Source organism: Dreissena polymorpha, chromosome 15 (assembly GCF_020536995.1).
Source record: "Dreissena polymorpha isolate Duluth1 chromosome 15, UMN_Dpol_1.0, whole genome shotgun sequence".
NCBI classification, from domain to species: domain Eukaryota; kingdom Metazoa; phylum Mollusca; class Bivalvia; order Myida; family Dreissenidae; genus Dreissena; species Dreissena polymorpha.
In genome coordinates, this window is record NC_068369.1 from 17,568,611 (window position 1) to 17,591,758 (window position 23,148).

The 23,148-nt window shown below is 33.9% G+C and overlaps 1 protein-coding gene across 1 annotated transcript; it reads left to right on the plus strand.

Annotated features, from left to right (window-relative positions):
- The first annotated feature begins 215 nt into the window (after nucleotides 1–215).
- Nucleotides 216–22,940, plus strand: LOC127860485 (sclerostin domain-containing protein 1-like). Its single transcript, XM_052398581.1, has 2 exons — nucleotides 216–1,099; nucleotides 19,598–22,940. The coding sequence occupies exons 1-2, from the start codon at nucleotides 916–918 to the stop codon at nucleotides 20,221–20,223; spliced, it is 810 nt and encodes a 269-aa protein (XP_052254541.1). The 5' UTR covers nucleotides 216–915; the 3' UTR covers nucleotides 20,224–22,940.
- Nucleotides 22,941–23,148: the final 208 nt, after the last annotated feature.

The following is a 23,148-nucleotide window of genomic DNA, read 5'->3' on the forward strand; positions in this document are numbered from 1 at the left end:
TAAACTTTGAACTTAAATTATTTTGGGCACAAATTCAACATTGAAAATCAATACCGATTCAACCTGTCGTATTTAAGTTAAATGTGAAAAAGAAAATCTACAGTCCTGTTCCCTTCGCCATAATATTTCACTCATTTAAAGATGTTAAGAAAATACTACCCACAGAGGTGTTTTAACTCGTTTATTGATAAGCCATTTAAATATCCGAGTTTACAAACTTGCGGTTAGCTCGGATAGACTGCCGTACAGCGTGGTCCGTTTACTACACAACACACTTGGAGTTTTAATTTCTTTGTAGAAATAAATTGATAGTAATCGAACAAACTTACAATGTTACTGAATGAATGAAATTGGTTCGCCCATTCAGAAAACGACTTAGCTAGGGTTTATAGCAAACTGCACGCTTGGGCGATTAATACAGTTTCGACGGGCACAAATAAAAATCCGTGATTGATAGCCTGGTACGGTACAAAACCCGCCTATCAAAAGCGCTGAATGTCGCGCTCAATTCAGTAAAGGACACCGACGCAGGCCATTCTCATATCGTACGCGAGTTTCTGCAGAAGCGTGCTAGTTGCGTAAGCGACAGTCCAAGTCTTCGAGGAATAATTCTAGTGAGGGGCTGGATAATAGTTAAAGGCACTGTTGTATAAAACAGGTGTGCGACAGTGTCGGATTTATAACGATAGGGGTTTAACTGTTCGAAGTTTAAGCTCGAAAATGTGATTGCGTTTGCTTCTCACTCTGTTTTAACAACCTTCGGATTTTACAACTGGATTGAAGAAAAGTTGTTGTTCATTTATTGCTTTCAATAAAGTTTTATGGATACAGGTATCTTATCGTGATTTAAAACATACAAAATGATTCGTGTGCATAATACTTGATTTTCGGATATCTCGTTCATGTTTCTAAAACATGTATTTTAACTGGACGCTGCCAGTGTTGGTCGTCATGCACCTGGGAGTTGTTGCAGCGAAGGTTGCGTCGATCCCCGGTACTTCCGGTGAAACAGAACTCGATTTGAACGTTAATGAACTCCACAATGCGTCGGCGACTTTTCCCGTCGGCATTAACAAATCGTTTTCTATGGAGCCACCAGGTAATATTTAAATTGATGACATGATACTAAAATGACTTTTTTTTCTAAGTATTGGAGATGTATATTATGCGCCCGAACAAGTTTATCCATGTTTCTTTCAATGTGTCCAAAATTACCATAATGCTTATGTATGAGAACATATCCTTAAATTACTATCAAACTGTACATTTTAAACAAAAGTATGTATTTAAACATGTAATCTTTGTAATATTGATATAAATATGGAGCCTGGAATATCAGTTTTTACCCAAATCGAATAGAGTATATTATTAGCCTTGCTGAGGCAGTGAAAACAACTCATCTCCATAAACATGGTATCAATCACATTCAATAACGTTCAACATATTGTTTGTGTTCTTTTTGTCGTGTCAAGAACAAATGTTACGTTTTCAATTTTGTTGTTGATGGTTATTGTGATAATCATGCATTCAACCAATGACGTTTGTAAGACAAATATTAACTTTGTTACATACGTGAAAAAGTTCATCCATTTTCGTATGATATTTCATATGTTCTGTCTATGAAATAACACAAATCATGTTCATTAGTTTTAAATATTCAATATGTAAACATGAAAAATCTGAAATTTGGGGACAAAATTTAAACATCTGTGTTTACGTTTATTGCGTACGATATTAAAAACTTAAAAATACCAAGGTCAATCCTGAGTTTTTTGTTTAATGAACGAAAGTTGACAAAGCACTGATTAGCAAAAAGAAATTAATAATGGTTTATAAGTGTAATTATGGAAAAGTTTGTATTTTTTCTTTTTAACGTAATTAACAAAAAAAAACGGAACAGTCTCTTCTGAAATTACGCAGGGCACATACTAAATCATTTAAATTATCATCAGCATAATGTTGTTAACCCTTTACGCGCTGGAACCGAATTTTGAAGGCCTTTGCAAACAGTTTGGATCCAGATGAGACGCCACAGAACGAGGCGTCTCATCAGGATCCAAACTGTTTGCTATTCTGATAGTATTCTTTGAAAAAATCGAAGAAATGGCTAATTTTAGAAATTCAGCAGACGACATTTTAGCAGATGACAAATTTCCCAGCATGCAAAGGGTTAACAAACAGAGGCATACCATACTGCATCAATAAATTCCAATTTCCTTTTTCAAAAACATGTAGTTGACCATAACGAAATAAATTAATGTAATTAGCATTAAAACATGTTGTTTTTATAACCGGCGAGCTGGTGTAAGTTTGAATTCCCAATAAATCAAGCAATGTTCTATTTGTTGTCAATTTCTGCTCCATCTTTGTCAATACAGTTTATTCATTAAAAATCATACTTTATATCGTGCGATTGGTGAGACCAACTAAATTCAAGTGTGGAGCTCTAACCCTCTGAAAAGTTGTTAAAGATATGCATTAATATATCAGCGGCCATATGCAGTGAATAGTACGCTTTTACCAGGACACCGATATTATATATTGCCATTGATTAAATAATTAATATGATACCGTTTTGAAAATAAATGGGCCATTTAACTGCAAAGAAAGAGTAGATCGCAAAACCTCTCGATGTGTATGAACACTTTGTCGTACTTTTCTAATAATGGCACACATATGTTTGCGGTTCTCTTTATTTTTGTACAGACGAGCGAGTAATATCGTTCATTAACTGTCAACCATTATTAAGTAATGTAAAGCAATTACACAAAGCGAGTGTTATCTACTTAAATTAATAATCAGCTCGCAATAATTGGCGACTGGCATCCGCCTTCAACATTTCTAATCGTTCATTCTCGTCTTTATGTCTCATGCGTTTATTAAACACGGTGTTTTCAGTTGCAATAAGTAGATTTGAAATATACCCATACAACAAAAACGTTCGACTGATAGGGAGTTATAGTTATAATTTAATGTTTAATGTTGCCTATTGAGATCATTTAACTAATGTTTTTCGCAATATGTGCAAGCGCACACCTATCTGTTTCGGGCGATAAAGATTGTCGTTGAAATACCAATGATTATTCGTGCAGTGGTTTTTCGAGTCCCGTTGGAATCGAATAATCGCAGCGTTTCCACTAAAATTGGGAAATTAATCATGTTTTTGTCGTTTTGCTAACAAATGCTTGAACATTTAGGATAAAAAGATTTTCAATATTATATTTACTCAGGTTCTACCTATAGATCTGGATGGGAGATGATCCAAATGTTGTTGTTTTTTTAAAAGCTTATATTGGGAATTCGAAGGTCCTATTTGGAAACAAATATATACCTTTTTCCATTGGGAATGGGACAGAATACCGGTCCTAAATTTGAATAGAAAGACGTCGTATAATACTAGACTGTTGATATATTTAATATTTTCGAAACAACTTTTAAAATACACAAAAATCTAAGTTATTTTTTTTTATTTTCAATTGATAAGGGCCTGAAGTTTTGACATGAATGGCTTGTATTTATTACAATATAAGTGATTGTGTCGAGTGATATACGTTGTCCCCTCTGTGTATTGCGCATAAAGCCCTACGCCCAAACGCAAGTATACCTGCCACACATATACTGTGTATCACCCCTCAGTACATCAGAGATGTCTTGAGTTCTGTTCATCACTATACTACATTTACTTGTTTTCGCAAAACGAAGGCAATTGGCTACTAGTATCCATTATTAAAGGGACCTTTTCACGTTTTAAATACTTGCCAAAATTGAATAAAATGGTTTTAGATTTGCAAATTTTCGTTGTAGTTATTATATTTGCGAGGACACAGCAATACTGCACATTTACCAGGCTCTTAAATATCCATTATATGCATCTTTTGACGATTTAAAAACCTTAAAATTATAAAGCGTTACAAACACGAAACAATTGAATAATTTGGAGAGTTCTGTGGATCGAGCCCAGTTGCGGATTACTTTTTTCTTTCTTTGTTTTAAACTGGATATGTTTAGTTTCAATGTTAACATCTTTCAATTTATAGAATTTTATGACAAACTTCAAAACATGTCAGAATCTGTGAAAATTTCCCTTTACCGTCTGTGACATTGTTTTTATAAATGTTCACTGGAATTTCCTATCAAGTTGAATTGAGCGAACTGTAGAAAAATAAATTGTATTTTCATGTGAAAATGCTAAATAAAATACAAAGTCATGTCATAGAACAGCTCACCAGTGTACAAAACGTCAGTATTAAGTATGCTTTTATTTAATTGTACTCCGTGTATGTTAATAAAGGTTTACACACCATTGAAATCCTCCCATTCGCTTTTTACTATGGAGTCACACTTTCGGCTCGAGTGCATACCTTTAAGTGGATACAGTATTATATTACAAGTTCGTTGTTTTTTCTGAATTAAGCATGAGCGGCCTAATTCTTGTCTCCACGATGCGTTGCCGAGGCCGTGATGGCAGATGATTGAAACACGCAAAACACAAATACATGTGGCTTTTATCAAGTCAATCTTATCGTCTTCGTCGAGTGAAGGCCTATGCACTGTCAATATTCAAACCTTGCTTTATGTGCTGGCTGGAAGTATTGATGACCTTAAGTGTTTAAATGTTATCGTCGAATTCCAATCACTTATCTGATGCCGCAAGATGTTATTTTCCCATGATTGTTGTTGTCCTTATTTAATTGCATGTTAGGTGCCTATGATCAGAAATTGGTACGAAAAAGTCAAGAGATTTCGTTTCGCAAAATGATATTGATACAAAATTCACTTGTCCACTTTTTGCCCAATATCTACTCTGGTGACTTTGCTATAGAGTGTTAGTTAGAGATCGCGTCGAGTATTCATTAAGTGTTCTGTTTGACAAGGTCAACGCGAAAATCTGGCTTGCGGTATGAATATAATACGGGTGTGGTAATGTAACTATAAAAGGCAAATTTAGAACAATAGGCTTAATGTCAATCCTTCTGCAATAATCGTATCTATCTGCAATGCATGGCGAATACGTTATTGATTGTGTTATTATTTCATTAATTGATTTCTTTCTGGATCGATCATCACGTTGGTAGACCTTCAAATAAATGTCCCGACGTTTTCGTGCTGATGACTCACTCGTATATACTGTCTCGGCATGAATACGAAAGCCTTCTATGTTTCGGATGAAACAAATTGTTTTAACGCTTGCAATTATTTGTTTAAGACGTACAGAGAAGCATAAACAAATTTTACAATTGTGAACTAGCAAAAAGGCTACTGAACATCTTTTAATTAAAGTTACAGCTACTAATCCCGTGTAATAGGATGGTTCAATATCCCCAATGAAACAGTGCGGTTGACATGTATTTCACAGGCAAAAAATGACACATTTCTGATCAACTGCTTTTGAAAGGACTTATTCGCCTACGTTCATATTTAAAAAAACTGCCATTAAATGAATTGACTTAACAACCTCTAATATATTCGATTGTATTAAATAATTAGAATGATTTTCAAATATCAAATAAACAAATTTTCTTCTCTATGGTTCAAAACCGGGACTTTATAAGCTAAAGTTAACACGCTACCACTGATAATAATGTCAATTATTTGTCGGTTATACACTTTTTTTCCACAATCATCGGTATTTTTGATAGTTTTATCCGATTTGGTGATTATCTTTAAATGTAAAGATGTAAAACAAATATTATTCACGTGTGAGATTTTTATTGTTGCATCTTGCATATATTATGCTGTTAAACCAGGGTAGCATTTTTATGATTAATTTCATTTTACCAAACTTTGAAAAGGTTCCTTTAAATCGAATACCTATACACACCATGAAATATACGTGATCAGCGAAATTAGTCCTTCCAATGAACAATGTGAATGACTTGTCTTCAAAACGGCTGAGGGGGGTATAGGAATGACAAAGCATATTTCAGTTCATAAATGAAAGCTTTCTCGGAGTGACCATTCCAACATGGCGACTTTTAACCCATGACAATGTCTTACAATGTCAATTATTTCTGCCGTTATCTTCATTGTGCTGTAAATGCCCTTCTTTATAAGCCCCGCGTTCTGGGGGTCCTGCCAATGCTATATTCTTCCTTTCAGAGTGTTAATTTACGGAGAATTGCATTCTCTACGGTATGGTCCCCTTGTCCCATGTCATCCGCTTGCCATAATAGTTCAATATTTCAATGATATTAAAATCAGCTTGTCAAAAGCACATCTACCGTGGTGAAATCGGGTTTGTGAGTGACATCTATTATTTAAAAAGGCTTACTGCGCTGATAAGTGTTTTCGAATATTCATCATTCGTTTCGATGTATTTATGCTTTTGATCAACTCCTCAACTTAAACCCGACATGCTGGCTACAGCAATCCGCCGCTATGTGTACGATAAAACATATATCTAAATCGTTAACATTGCGATACCCCCATTCACAAATTAAACACAGTGGCGATAAGGAGAGGAAATAGTGAACAAACATAAAACTCATTGAATCATTGAATCAAAGTGAACATTAATCTTTATACCAAACCTCCATTTTGTGACTCCAATAAAGAGTGAAATAAAAGGCCAATAATTTCTGTTACTCCAATAAAGAATGAAATAAAAGGCCAATAATTTCTATATATAGAGAGTTAAATGGCTAACAGTGTTGTTTTTATTAAGAGTGAAACCATATTTGTTGACACTTCATTTTAGTAATTACGCTTAATGCATGGGTTAATAACAGAACAGAACAGAACAGAACATATTTTATTCACGTAAACTTTACAGTGTTTTGTGTTATATATATATGCATACATATAATAATTAATATTAGTACAGTCGATAATATAAGATATAATAATTATATGTACATATATATATTAGGAAACATCTGTGGGTTTTCGACATCAATATAATTATCATATTGATGTTGAAAACCACCGATCGTACCTAATGCCTCTTTGGCTGCATAAATTGGGTTGTACGTAGCGATTACTGTAAACATTAACGATCTCGTTACGCGGGCTCGTGCATCAAAATTGCTTATTATGGCGGTGTAAGTAAACGCATCGGTGGCCACCGGACAAACCTAAACACACATGCTAAGATGAATTACTTTGTCGTCGAAGACAAATATTAAATTCCATTCATAAACAATGATTTACGAGTACTCATGCAATAATCAGTGGTCATAAATCTGTATGATTTATCAGACTGCATTAAGTACGGACGGGCAATATAAAGGAAGCATGCATATCGCGTATCTTAAAAAAAAGCTAAACGCTGCTTTACCGACGACGTTTTGAGTTTGCTTGAATTAGGAGTTTTTGCGTAGGAACATGAATTTCATCAAACGCCTAGTAAAATGATTTAATAGATGCCAGTTATCGGTCTAAGTGAGTTTTTAAAGGTTTTGGTTATATAGTTGTTTATATTATTAATATGACGTGTCAGATAACTATTGTATCTACGGAAACAATGTTTTTCAGAAAAACTACAGAATAACTGAGCTAAAACGCGGGCTCGTTAACTAAATAATATATTTCGTTTAAAATGTGCTTTAATTCTTACTTATTTCGACAATGAAACCTCGCAATAGACGCACTTCATACATACATACATACAATTCATGTGTCGTAAGGATACTAAGAACGTGGTGCTTTTAATGACTCAACCGTAAACAAATGACGACAACAATTTATTTATTGTACAAATACATTTGTCCGACGTTGAGTGTATGTATGCATCTTGTGCACAAGGCATTGTATTTAAAAGTCGCTATGATAATAACCAGGGATAAGATTGCCAATAAATTAAAATCCCTTAAAACTTTGCTATTGGTTAAAAGGGGCGGTTCTGGTCCCGCATTCCCGAAGCTGCAGGGATAAAACCAGTTGGAAAACATCTAAAGACGCAAAATAGCTACTGCGGTTAAGCTTTTCTTAATAATCGAAGTATATTTTTTAAAAAAACTTTTTCTCAGCAAATAGTCATGATTTTTTTACACAATATTTAGACCATGACTGATATGAACGAATTGTTCACAGCTGTATCTCATGTTTATATTTTTTGGATAAGTAGTGTAAGGAGCTACGATGTCCGCTATATTGTTACGCAAGATTTCGTGGTCTCAGAAGCGTGACCCCTCATAAGAGTATGCGTGTCGGTTCATTCTAAAGTTGTCTTTCACAAGATTTCTTCAAAAACCCAACTGTTTTGCAAAATAATCAAACACGTATGAAGCCAATGTGAGTTATAAATGGGAAATATAACGAATATCTTATCATGTTATTGTCTTCCAAAATGCGCTCACAAAAACAAAGCCAATATTATTGTGAATATGAATGGAGTACAATCCGGTTATTAGATGTCATTCATTGTCATTAAATCCTTCACATATTCCTCCCGACGTTGCATGACAGGACCACAGTTTACCGGCGTTCTCACACAGTATTTTTACGAATGAACGTTCATACAGCGTGTTCGATTCATTGACAACCGAACGTTAATAAATAATCGTTCGTTGGTATGCTTTGAACTTTAAACGCGAACCAGTTATAAAACTCACTGCTTGGTTTTGTGAATGGTTGACAAGTTGGTGTATTTCTTTGATTCATTATTTCCCCTTTTTCATCTTTCAGTTAGTAAATGGCACAAAAGGATAATTAAACTCAGTGACTTCTCGTCTGTATTGTAGTGCACGGACTCTGATCGGTCAATTATGAAATACTGTTTAAGTATTTGTTGAACTGCGTTTCATTTTCCTTGATAAAAAATGTAATACATAAAGGAAACTTAACTTTGCAAGTGCATAGGTTTTGTTTATACACACACACTTGATAAGTCTACCTCAGTCACAGATTAACTCCGTTAGGTTATATGATATAACAACGATGTGTCTAAGTACACGAAGTATTGTGCACTCGCCAAATCGATCCGAAAATAGCAGTTAGGGAAGTTCCCGTGAAATATTCATAAAAGATTAGGATATGAGCTTAGGATTATCGAGTCTAAAGTTAAAAGAATTATCTCGCATCAACAATTTAAATCAAAACCCGTTCGAGTGTCTGACCATTCGTTCACCATGTCTCGCATACCAATAGCCAAAGGATACATAACACTGTGGATTGTGCAGGTATTTATCATAGCATATGTACGAGTCATAGCATATGTACAATAGAATTAAATTAGTCAATGAGTGTTACAGATTTAATTTCATTGATTTAAATAGTCAAAACAGTGTGGACACAAATGCTCGTTAGTCAAGTTTAATATCTAATAATTATCTTCGATATAAAAAATGTGTGCGTGAATTGCAAGTCGTTGCTAAAAGCGCCATGTTTGTGTTTGTATTATGATATATTCCGCATCATATTGAAAAGTGTAAACAATGTTATAATATAATTAGATACTGAACAGGTTCTATAAATAATTGCTTTACTATGCATATTAATTCAACTTAAGACTCTACGCCCATTTTTAGTATATTTATTGTATAACATACTACTTACGTTATGTATTTATATATTTTCTATAAGAATCTGTATGTTTTCGTAAACTCAATATTTGTCTATCACATTATACTTATTTATTTTTTGGCATTATTATTGTATTGAATTTACTTTACTTGAAGTTTAATTGTGAAGACTTTCGGATCTTTTTGTATTAACATATATGACACTTGGCCAGAGCATTCGACCCGATTATATCGAGAGGAGTTTGAACCAAGGTCATGCTGAAAAAAATCTCAAGGCCACGAGGTCCAATAAAGAAAAAGCATGTGAACACGCTAGAGGCAAAATTGTATAAACTTATCTTCATGAAACTTGGTCCAAAAATTATCCCACTGACATATCAGCTTAGAATTCAAAACTGAGTCACGTGGGATCAGGAACTATGCCACTGGCTCGAATAACAGATAATCTTTATAAAACCTGGTCAGAATATTTGTCCAAATGATATGTTGGTCAATTTCGAAATTAGGAAATGTTAAGTCAAGAAAAGGATAATTCAATGTCAAATCTGTATGCAACTTGGTCAAAACATCAAAACATTTATCTCGTCTGATTGCGAAACGTGGTCACGTGAGAGCAATGAAATTGTCAAGTGGGATCCATAAAAAGGTAATACTTTGCAATTATACATTCGTCTTTGCTACACATCTGTGTTACTTTATAGACATTCACTGATTGATATTATTCTAGTATTAGTACCAATTTTGTAATTCACAACTCATCAATTATTAATTAGACAATACAATACGCTGATTAACTTTAAACATAAGAGCTATCCTTTACTTGCCATACCTTTGTTTGATTTTCTGCATAACAAACAACAATTAACAGTAGTATTCATGAAGTAAACAGCAACGAATGTGATGTAATTACTTCTTGCCTTTCATAACAACAACAAGAAGTTTAAACTTGCTTGTTTTATTTCTTTTTGCAAAATGGTGCATTGTTAAATTAATACAGAAACGTGCATTGTATAATAAATACAACAACAACAAAGAACGGGAACGTTCTTCCTATGTTAAATGTATGTAGAGAAGACACATTTTCTCAATTAAATCCCACCACATACGGTCAAGACGAGTACAAAAAATCTTCGAGTAATTCAACAACTAGTATTATGCTCTCACACTTATTCATTTGGTTAATAATTGGAATGCATATAACGATGAATATAAATGAACCTAATCCGTATAAATCCGTAATATATATGCTTTACTGATTCAACAGTTGCACTGTTGTGCAATTATTCAAAACCTGAAATAGATTAAACACCAGTATGAAAAAAACCACAGCGTTTTTTTAATTATACTTATTTATAAAATGAATCGCCCTTAACATTATTTATATTTGGAAATGAGCAAACACCAAACCAAATAAAAGTTAAAATGTAGCACATATATCACTCTTGTAGCAAATAAAATATAGCTCGACTGCTTACAGCCAATAAAGACTTAAATATGACAATGTTTAAGCCTAGTTCACTATTCAGAATAAGATATTTTATATTTTAAGACAGCCAATTTGTTGATGCTGTTGCTTTTTTTCAACAAAGGCAACAATGGCTTTTTGTATTACTGTATGGAAACAGTGTGGATATAGAACGTTGACATAGTACCACGCGTTAATACAAACTGATAAAAGTATTCAACTTCAAATTGTTTTAGCCGTATTATATTATGTCAAGGTAAACACATATAATTACATTGCTATTTGTTAGATGCCTAATCTCATACGTATTTTCGTTCAGACATTTCTTTTTGTAATTACCCGGATTATGGATACATTTGTGTAATGCTACCACTTCACTGCATTAAAATAGTTTAAGGATTTAAATTCCATTCATAAATAACCATGTTCACCGAATAGGCTATTTGGTCAGTTTAGTAAGAAAATACTCCCTCGCGTTTTGTAACTTATTTAAAGCCTTCATATGTGTAGCTATGTTGTATATTCAGAGTATGGGACATATGAAATCGGTCGGGTTTGCAGGTTCGCTGGCATTTTAGAAATCCAGAGGCACATGACATGTTTTAAAACCGGCAGACGCGTTTGTCATTAACGCACTACGCGCTGACATTAAACAATAGTGCTGATATTAACAATCTTTTACCAAAGCTGACACCAAAAGGCGCCACAAAGCCCGTGAAAGTGAATGGTAATATTTTGCGGCAAAAGCCAATGAATAAGTCAGACAGTTTATGAATGAATATCGGTAATGCTTTGTTTAACCCAATTACAATTCGTCTTTGTAAACTAGTTGACGATTGGAGTCAATTGTCTAAAACATTTCAAAACTTGTTAATTCTTTATTTTACATTACCGTTACTAAGATGAGCGTTAATGGAAACAATATGAAGGTCACCCTTTCAATGAAATTATGTTTGTCTATTCTGTACAATATTCACACAATTGTTGATGTTTTACAATATTTACAATTAGTACCTCCTTAATGTAAGGCTTACAAATTTGCATAATTATTATCATTAGTTATGCTTGCAAAGTTTCAAGTGTATAAAGAAACACGAAATCCCGTTCATCATGTTCGTGTCTTGATTTCATTACATTCTGAACTGAATAGTACTTGCTGTTACAAGACAGAACAGCATCTTGTCGAAATAGTAACTTAAATTCACATCAACGCCACATTAATAGTTACAGGGTTAGTTACTGACCCGATACGGTATATACGGAAAACCATATCGGGACGAGAACGATTATATCACGCCAACTACTTTCCATCTCATCAAATTAACAAGGACAAACAAGTTATTTTAATTCGTTATTTTGATATATATGTGTATTAAAATCATATGACTAACGTTGTCAGATTTTACCCAAGAGCCATGGTTCTAAGCAAAACTTGTTGAGGACGACAGCACGATTTGGAAACCAAATATAACAACTTTGGAACGTGCTGTTTAATAGAACATTTTCCCAAGCTATTGAGTTTTATAAGTGTTTATTAACTGCATGATCCAAATGTAATTGAAAAAAAATTAAGAGCAGGGACATAATTTGAGAAAACTGTATAGATTTATTCTATAATTTATTCTATACACATTAAAAAAAGAAACGTTACATAATTAGACCATGTGTTATGAGAGAAAATAATCAGCTGAAAGTGTATATTAATAATCATAACGTAAGAAAGTCTTAGTTAAAAAATGTCAATAACCTTGCTAATTTTTTGAATGCACACCTTAATATATAATAATGAACAATTCTTGTATTGGAAGTTTGTTGGTTGCGATGTTGTTCCGTATATAAGATTTCTTCATCAAAGCAAGGCTTTGCAATGGAAAAAGGATGATTTAAAATTCAAACTTAGACAATAAAATCCAGTAGGAGATCAATTTGTGCCAACGGACGGACAGACATCCAACGCAATTCCAGTTTACTTTCCTTCGTAACTGGGGCTATAATTATTACATCTAAAAAGTTGTAAATGCTTTCTATCTTATGTTTTTAAATGTTGAACTAAACTATCTCAGTTGTACATTTTTAATATTTACCATGTAGTACATGACAATTGTTGACATAAATTGAGTATCAAATGAAGCCAATGCAAAACAGATGTATGAAATACTTCGGCACATGTTAATGAAACTCTGACATTAATTGGTCGGTGGTCAGTGTTTTATATGACCCTGCCCCCCCCCCCCCCTTAGTCAGAGCCCGATCATAGCACACAGCAAAAACGCTTAGAACAAAATAGTTTTGTGTCGAATAAACAGCGTGGTATTGCAGCTACTTTTTTAAACATTAGTTTGTCTTTCAAAGGTTAAATAGGTTAAGGCGAAGTGGGGCATACCGAAGGTCAGTCAAAACACGTTGCGATGAATTTGGCATTCGCGCACTTTTCACCAGCTAGTTCGATAGATGTTTTTCTGTCGTTAAGTTCAGGCTGTCGACATCGAATAGTAATTTTGCTGTCCTCTTAGAACGAAGAGTGTATTTATTCCTTTAATGAGTATGGTAAATCAATGTCGAATCAGAACGAATGGTTGAATGACTTTTAATATTTACGCTTCACGATCAGGTAGTAATATTTATTTAAAATTCGGTGAACTGCGGAGTTTCAATTGTTGTCTAGCCAAAAATAGTCTTAAAAACTAGTTTCAATCTGATACCCAACATTAGTCTATCAACAAAATTAACTCCAATCTTCGACTTCATGCTTTATATTTATAAACGTAAATTGTGAAATGGAAAACAAGAAAAAGCACACTATAAAGTCGCATTGGAGAGAAACCCATTTAAACAATTCCGAAAAGTGGTTGCTACTTTCGCTTCTCACAGAGGCGACCGTTTATAATCCCTTCTCCTGGCGAATTCGATATTGTAATGTTTAATCATACTGGACAGATGGGGTGTTTTTCGGGTACGTCGTGTCCTCCTACCCCACAGAACGAGAACACACCATATCTAAATGTATTTCAGTAAAAACTTAATAGCTGGATTTATAGTTATAATTCACAATTCGTTAAAACATTCGTGACTCAAGTAAGTCAATTTGGTGTGAATGCTGGAACATAGTCCGGTCCTCGCATAATGCAGCCTCAAGTGCAGAAAAGTTCCCCATAAAGTTCGAAATGCACTCAACATACAGCCCTATTTCTTGAATGTGAGTAAACATATGGCATGTGATTTGTTCGTCAAACAAATATTTCTTCTTTAAAATTTATAGAAGGATAGTGTAATAGGCAAACATCAAATGTACATGTGAATTATGCTTATATTCTATATGTTATAAAGCAGTTTATTATTTAGACCGTAAGGAATCATAGTTTTTAATTTAATCCAAAATCACTTCCTTTATTTTTGTTTTCTACTGATGAAGGCTATAATGGTCGAAACATGTTTGGTGTTTTAACAAATTAAGAAGTAACATGTTTGTACTGATTATTTTATTGTATTTCTTTAAAATTTTGTATTCCTAAATACATTACCTATATTTACAAACAAGTCAATTCGTATTATCGAAAGACAGATCTTCCTATAACTATAACAAATGACATATATTTCCGTCACATAATGTGATTTTCGACCATACTGAATCGACCTATTCATTAGGTCTATCAAATAGATATTCCGACTTTCGCTTCACTTATTTTATCGCTTTTCATTTTTAACTGGTTTCAAAATTAAACTATTGGCAATGAATAAACGCTGGCTCGGCTCTTCGGTGTTGAATCATATTATGTATTGGATATAAACGTAGATTTACATATTCGGCAATTAAAAAAGGTTTTCAACATGTTTGTCGACTGCATTGCAATTTGTTAAGAATATTGACAGATAAATCATTTGAGTCGCATCTAATATAGTGATATGTATAATATAATAATTTTGCATGATTTTAGAACATGTCGGCAATAGCAATATAGTTCATGTTTAGAGTCCAATTTAATTTTCATATTTACGCGATACATTTTGTTTACAGTCGAATGCATTTAATCAATGCGTAGTTATTCTACGTATGGGATAAGTCTGTTTTAAGACCTGAAGTTACATATGGTTAATCATCGTTCGGTGTCTGAACAATTGTTTAAGCTGTAAGACAATCTTATTGTCAAGATATCCTTGCAATTTCGCTTGGGTAATTAGTCGTTCTTAATTCGGGTTTAACTTTTTCAGTGTGCAATGTTTCATTTTGATGACAATCTTGTTCACTAAAGTGCTACCCGAACTAATGGGTCTCGGAATAATGATTTCCACCTTTAAGTCCTCGTTCGCAATAATTTTCAAGTTACTGCACAGGTGTCTTGGAATAAAGGTACGCACTGAACCAGTTAATGGAAACGTGTTTTTTGCAAGCAAATATTAGACTCGTACTCATCTAAACAGTTTACGTATAACTCATATACACAACCTTGAACGTTCATTTGCTCAATAACGCACTGAAACATACAATAATTTCGGGAAACATACTATTTTAAAATTACGAACATTGGGACGATATTTCAAACCGTGTTAATGTACCTTTCGTGTTCAATTGCTCAATTGGATGTAAGAATCAAACATGTTTAGATTCGCTTGCTACAGTCACGTTATGATTTTGCGTTAGCCTTAAATCTAGGAAATTAAAAGCAAATGCGTATTTTTCGGTCTAATCAAGATAAAACTTCAAATCGCCACGTGTTCTGTCCGATCTAGGTCTCTCTGATTAAATGCGCAGGATCTTAGCTTGATTTATGAATGGGCCAGCAGCGCATTCATAAACGTACTGCCATGCCAGAATACCTTATACAATCCAAAATTTTATCTTTATAAAGTTTAGGTATAAGGACTAAGTTTGTTTGATTAGAATTTGAGATTTCAAGGGCATATCGCTGTTTCATTGAGAAATATAATCTACGCTGGATTGCTCTTAAAATGTCCCCAACACGAATCTTTTATCAATGAATTAGTAGCTGGCGACGTAAACATGTGGTTAAAATCTAAGGCTTAATGTTTGCATTCGTAAAACATTGTATTGAAAAATAAGGAAAAACGTATACAGCCTGCAGATGTCAATTAAAAGAACATTCATTTAAACACGTAATGAATTTAATTAAATGTTAATAGACCTCCTCCCTATATATCATGTTTTCTCCTAAAGATTGTGATTCAAAAACATCTGAATAATCATATGATACATATACGTGCATGTATGAACTTATAAATTAACCCATTTATGCATAACGTCTAGAAAAAGGCCTTGGCAAACAGCGTAGATCCTGATGAGACGCCGCATGATGCGGCGTCTCATCAGGGTCTGCGCTGTTTGCTTAAAGGAAATTCTGTAAGAAATATTCTAAATATAGAAATAGATATACAAGACATCCCTAATTTTGGAAATAAATTGATCCAATTAAGAAGGATGGGAGAGTCCATTAGGCATAAATGGGTTAATTTGGTGCCTCAATACTATTTAATTTCCTAGTGTGTGTTGTGTTGGCAGTTCTGCGTTGTACTTGCTTTTGATATGTAATAGGTATAATGACACACGGCGTTCGTTTCTTGTTGCCCGACCTTCACTTACAATAACCCAAACTTGTAACCCGTAAAAAATATTTCAGTTACTTAGTAATTCAATGTATTTTAATTATATATTACACACTTAAAACGGTTTATTTGCCCTTTCCTGCAGGTGCTAATGTCGGTCCCGTTTCCAGTCCTAGTTTAGTTTTGTTTAACCAATTAAAAAACAAATTTCAATTCAGTTAAATTCAGTTAAGCAATATGGGCACTTTTTGCAGTCTTCCATTACATTCACATCAAAAGACTTCCATTGACACTCCTGCTATGGGATACTAATGGCTTACAGATTTTAGAAGTGGGTTGGTTAATTATGTCATTCTTTTATTTCCTTCACATGTAAAATGTATCATTACCAATAGGACTGAGTATCTTCATGGTTATCGTGTTAATTTCATTTGAATGTAAGATTCATATGAAATTTAATGTTTTGGTTACAGGAAAGTTAATTAAAAAGCTTAAAAATTATGAGATTCACGATACACCATTTACAAACATTTTAACATGTTTGTACATTTAACTTCCATGAGTTGTTTCAATAAGTAATGTCTGGTGCATGAATAGTTAAGATATGAAGTGTTTTTATTGTAGGAGTGAGCTTGTCTGTCTGTCGGTCGGTCTGTCGGTCGGTCCGTGTCTGCTCTCTAATTCAAGTTGTTTTCATCCGATCTTCACCAAACTTGGTCAGAATTTGTATCAAGATGATGCCTTGGCCAAATTCGAACATGGGCCTTGCCGGGTCAAAGACTAGGTCACAGGGTCACTTAGTGCGTTTAAAACATTCAGCATGTTATCCGCTCTGTAATTCAAGTAGTTTTCATCCGATCTTCACCAAACTTGGTCAGAAGTTGTATCTAGATGATGTCTAGGTCAAGTTCGAATATAGGTCATGCCGGGTCAAAAACTAGGTCACTGGGTCACTTTATACTTTTTACACATTCAGCATGGTGTCTGCTCTCTAATTCAAGTAGTTTTCATCTGATCTTCACCACACTTGGCCAGAAGTTGTATCTAGATGATGTGTAGGTCAAGTTCGAACATGGGTCATGCAGTGTCGAAAACCAGGTCACGGGGTCACTTAGTGCGTTTTAAACATTGAGTATGGTGTCCGCTGTTTTTTGTGAAGACAACATGCAAAATATTCTGTGTATATGCGGCATGTGGGGGTATTCATCACGTCTGTGACAAAGCTCTAGTTGTGACATATCACAATTTGAAATGCATTATTTTTAAGTTATTATCAAGATAATAATGCACAACTAAGGTGTTTGTTCGCAAAATATTTGCAAAACGATGGTGAGTGTAAACATTTCAATGACATGTACGTGAATTTTTATTTTCTGTTTGGAAAATGGTTTTATTCCGCATGCATTTAAGCTAAACAAATAGTTCTTTGAAGTTAAATAAACACTAAGTAAACGTTTCATATAAAAATAATTAACAAGTTTGTTCGCTCAACTGCAAAATATTGTGCTATATGGACTGTTAATCACTGCTTTCTTGAACGAATAAAGGTAAAGTAAATGCAGAACAACGATTGGTGGGCGCGTGTAGGCATTCGTTGCAAATTAAGTCTGAAATCAGCAAACACAGATTAGTTTCATTACCAATTATAATTCATTCAATGCTTTAAATTCTAATTTTGTCTGACCTACTTTTTGAATTTAAACTTGAAAAGCGTTTCCAAAGTGTGTATCGCTAGCCAAACAGCTTCAACTGCAATATTCTACCCAGCAAGTCCTTATATAACACAGCTAGTACTTTACCTTATCGGGGTGACTCATCCACAAGACGGTTCATTTTATTTGATTAATTGCAAAACTGGAGTGCGCCGAACGGGGTTAAATGTGTCATGCCGGTTTCCAAACCACACTACACGACAGGTGCATATCATTGAAATGTAGACCGATAAACTGGCATAGTAAACGCCTGTACTGAGTTTATCTTATAAAACTTGCAGTTATTGCCGATACTCTCTATTTGAAAAATTGATGAGTACCCTAACACTAAAGAAGTGTTCAACAACACTAAAACATATATTAGAATTAACAGTTGCAATTTATGGCGGTCTTTATAGCTGTTTTTCTTATATATATGAACCAGGCTCTGTGAAAAGGGGTTTGATGTGTGTGTGTAAAGTTTCGTCCCAGATTAGCCTGTGCAGTTTGCGCAGGGCCCGGCGAAACTATAAGTCTAACTGGCGAGGCAAATTCCAGTGTAACCCTTTACTACTTAGAAACGTATTTTAACGCATGTGTAGTCCTTTGGAAAATTAAATTTTATTAAATACCTTTCTTATTAGATTGAAGGTTAAAAGGCTTTAATTCCAACCCTTAGATACTGATGATCAGCAAACAGCATAAAACCAAAACCGACTGCGAGTTACTTGCAGGCTGTTCTGGTTTTAAGCTGTTTACACATAGCCATTTTAACTTTGCTTCTGATAGGAAAAGGTTTAAAGCCTCTATAACGCTCAAAATCAACGAACATTTCGTAAAGTATTTCGTACAATAAGTTAACACCTAAACAATCAATGTTCCTTATAGCAATGGCCACAATTTCAACGCTAGATGTGGTATGATTACATAGATTTTTGTAGATACAAAATGCTCGTTTTTATTTATTTGTGACGCAATTCATTCCATTTTAATTTCCCTTGAATATATTTATTCATACGACACACGCACACTAAAATGGTACCATGTTAGTGTTCATGTGTCGTATAAATAGATATACTTGCGGAAAATTAAAATGGAATATTAAATATGCAAAGCAATAATAAAAACGAGCATTTTGTATCTACAAACACCTATTTTACCAGACCACATCTGACGTTGAAATTTCGGCAATGGCCATAAGGAACACTGATTTTTAATTGTTTAACTTTATTTTACGAAATAGTGTACGAAATGTTCGTTGATTTTGAGAAGTAATGGGGCTTTAATCATTATAAGTTGAATGTTGCATTTGTCTGTATTGTAAAGAAAATGTTTGTAGTTCCCATAATGGTGTAAATGAAATCAATGTGAAACTGAAATGTCAATGCAAACGTTTATCTGACGTTTTGGTTCTGTTACAGATGACCTTCAAATTGGTTGCCAAGAGCTGCGTGCAAAGCGTTACATTTCCGATGGGTTCTGCACGTCTCTTCGGCCAATCAAGGAGGTTGTGTGTGCAGGACAGTGTATGCCCATCAAGGAACAAGACCTTCCGTGGTGGGCGGAGGTTATCAAATACTGGGCAAAGCCAAAGCATATGGAATGGAGGTGCGTTGATGCAGTTACTAAACTTAAGAAAGTGCAATTAATGTGTGAAAATGGCGAGACCAGAACTTACAAAATTAAAATTGTGAAATCGTGCCGGTGTAAAAGTTATGAAAGAGAACCAAATAGAACTGATCTCCGCGGCCGCGGAAGTAGAAATTTGGATCAAAAAGACGATATGGATTCTAAGAAAAAGGCGAGGCTAGAGAACAGACATAAAAAGCAAAAAGGAAGCGAAACGCGACGAAAGCAAAGGCTAGAGAGGAAGAACAAGAAAGAGCAACTTTCAGAGGAAGGTCGTAAAAATACACAAAAAGATCGGAACAAATTGCATTCGCGAAAGCGTGATAAATCGAAGCATTCCGTAACTGTAGACGCTTCTATTGAGACAAATAATAAAAGGCATACGACATTAACATTAAATGAGTCCCCGGAATTATAGTGTATTTAATTTAATATATGTACTTGAGTAAATTATATTACAGATTTCAACAATTTAAGTCAATTAACAGGGAAACAGATTATTGGTACTTCGATGTGAATTTGTGATATATTAATATATCTTCAAATATGTGGAGTGTTTAGGCTACAAATGCTTATCAAAGGGATTGTTAAGGCGCATTATACCGCTGCATTTGGATCGGTAGGCACTAAGTGCATTCTGGAGATACTACAATATACCATTCGCATTAGAATTGCAAATATATGTATATTCACACTTGAAATGAATATGCTTTTTTTGAAAAGGCATGAAATTGTGATAATGCGGCTTGTTTATACCGCCGTTTGAAACAGGTGTTCATTAACATACCGAGGATACACAGGAATTTACAGCGTGTAGCATACTTTGAAAAGGATTACAGTGTTAACAGAATGGACAAATTCTTATTTATTCTATTGTTAGATGGTGTTGTAAATATTTTAAAGTGTCGTTTTAGATTGTATAATAGATCTAGCATCTACGCTGTCGTATTTTCCACATCAGCAAAAAGGATGCTGCTCCTATCGATCATAATGTTTAATCTCTAGCTAAACATGCCTTCAATAGACTGTTTGAATTATATGCCCCCCCCCCCATTTGCGTTGCAGGAAATTATTTAGTTTTTGAGACGGCGTGGTTTTATACTGATATCGAATGCATGAAAATCATGTCACATCCGGGTACGCTACACTTCAACATTATTACATTTATGATTTCAGAATGTTCAAAACCATTGTTAGTAACGTTGTATATCAGACTTGATCAGAAACATGAGTTTTGAATCTTTTGATAAATTACTATGCCTTTGTTATATAAATATAACGAAATATTCCGAATTAAAAACATCAACGTGTATGCGCGATATTTAACTTCCTTAAACATGAAAATGCACCGAACCGATACAGACTTTACTAGAAGTATGTTACCCGTAAAACATTATCCTCTATTTTAAGTTTTAATCGAGCTAGATAAAAGTGATCATAGGCGACCTGTTCTTTGAACAAAGCTTGAAAGTCGACTATTCAGAAAAAATTAACCTTTTTCTAATATTTTCTTTTTTGTGAGATGCGTTGCACATCAAGGTAACATACTAAGAATAATACACAGAGATACGAATCTATTTTATGATAAAATATAAAACTGACATAAGTATGGGTATAAAACTTGGCTTATTAAGTTGTCACTCATGATAGAGCTATCATTGAAATGTCCACATGTGTTGACGTGCCATGAAAACTATGTTTTGTTAGGCGCATGTCGTTTTTATTTGTGAATACTGGTCAAATAAAACATAAGATTTATTTAAATGCTTTGTTAAGAAATATGTTTTTTCAGAAGAGTCACCATAACATAGAAGGATGTTTTCGTTTCACCACACACTATGGACAGCATAACAAACAAAGTACAAATATGTCTAAATAACATTTTTTTTCTATGTGTAAGGATTTATAAATGATTTCACGCTCATTTTTCAGGAATGTCCTCCGCCAAAAGTATTGTATTTTTAATCCGCTACCGAACAGTGCCTGAACCGGCCGCCATAGCTCAATACAGACACACGCCATAATGGCATTTTCTTCTTTTAAAACAATTTAACAAAAACGTGTTTGGAAAAATTATAAAAGGTTTCGCTTCATTGCGTTGAAGTCGAGTCAAGTCAAGTCAATAACCTTTTATTTCAACTCAAGCTGAACGATTGTCCCACAAGAGATGCAAGCCAATATATTTTTTTTCACACTTCATTAATGCTAATGCTTGAACTGTGCTCTTAAGTAAACATGATTTAAATTCAATGGCATGTTTCACATTAACCATTTATTGACTATTCAATCAACTTTAATAAACATATTCACCCGCCTTTAATTATTGTTTTCGCAATTACTGATAACGTACGAAGTGAGGAAAACTTTATTGATTCACAGCTTCAATAATGCAAGAAAGCAACATTGTATCAAAGCAAATATAGTATGTCGGTTATTTAAGATCATCTCTCTTGTTTACTGTTTTCAAAACAAACATGTATTTAGTTTTTCAAAATATCATATATTCATCTCTTTTACTTATTAAATATCAAACTTTAATTTTTTTCTCCTCCACGTGTTCGTGTAAATGTAACTGTCTGTTAACTATCGCTTGTGATTCTGTTTCGCTTCTGTCGTTCCATTTTAATTGTATTTGTTAATAGTTTATGCGCCAGTAATAAGGGCACATCTTGTTTACTGCAGGATTAGCCAAGCTTTATGCATATAGTTGTTAATGTTATAATATATTTTAAAGACTATTCAAACATATATTTTATGTTTACAAACACATTCAGAATACTTGTATTTTCCATAGATATGATCTGTATAAACAAGTTTAAGAATATCAAGGGTTTACTTCGTTGTGTTCTTAAAATGTTAAAAAACACGCAAGAAATCTGTTACGTTGTAAGTTATTGTTATGTAACTTTTAAAGGTTTTCCAGGTCATAAATTGGCACATGATTATTCATGTTCGATATACATTTGTGTTTATGCTTTTCTTGTGTCATCATTCCTTGTTTCTGTTACGTTGTTCAATCACAGTGGAAATTTATGTTTGCTCATTATATTTCTTATTTCAGGGGACCTGCATGTATTTGTATTGTGTATTTAATTTGTAAATAATCATATTGCAAAATATAAAAAGTTATTTTAAGTGTCGTGTTTTTATCTATATCAAAAATGGTTCAGATTTCGGTTTTACTCCAGTAAGAAGGACTCCCGGTCATGTGCGTAGTAATAAAAGGTGCCATAACCATGTCTGAAGATGTCTGTACTTACACTACAGTTGTAATGCTTGATATTGTTATTAAGTTCTTTCAAATATCGGAAACACTTCACACTTACGTGTCGCATATATATCA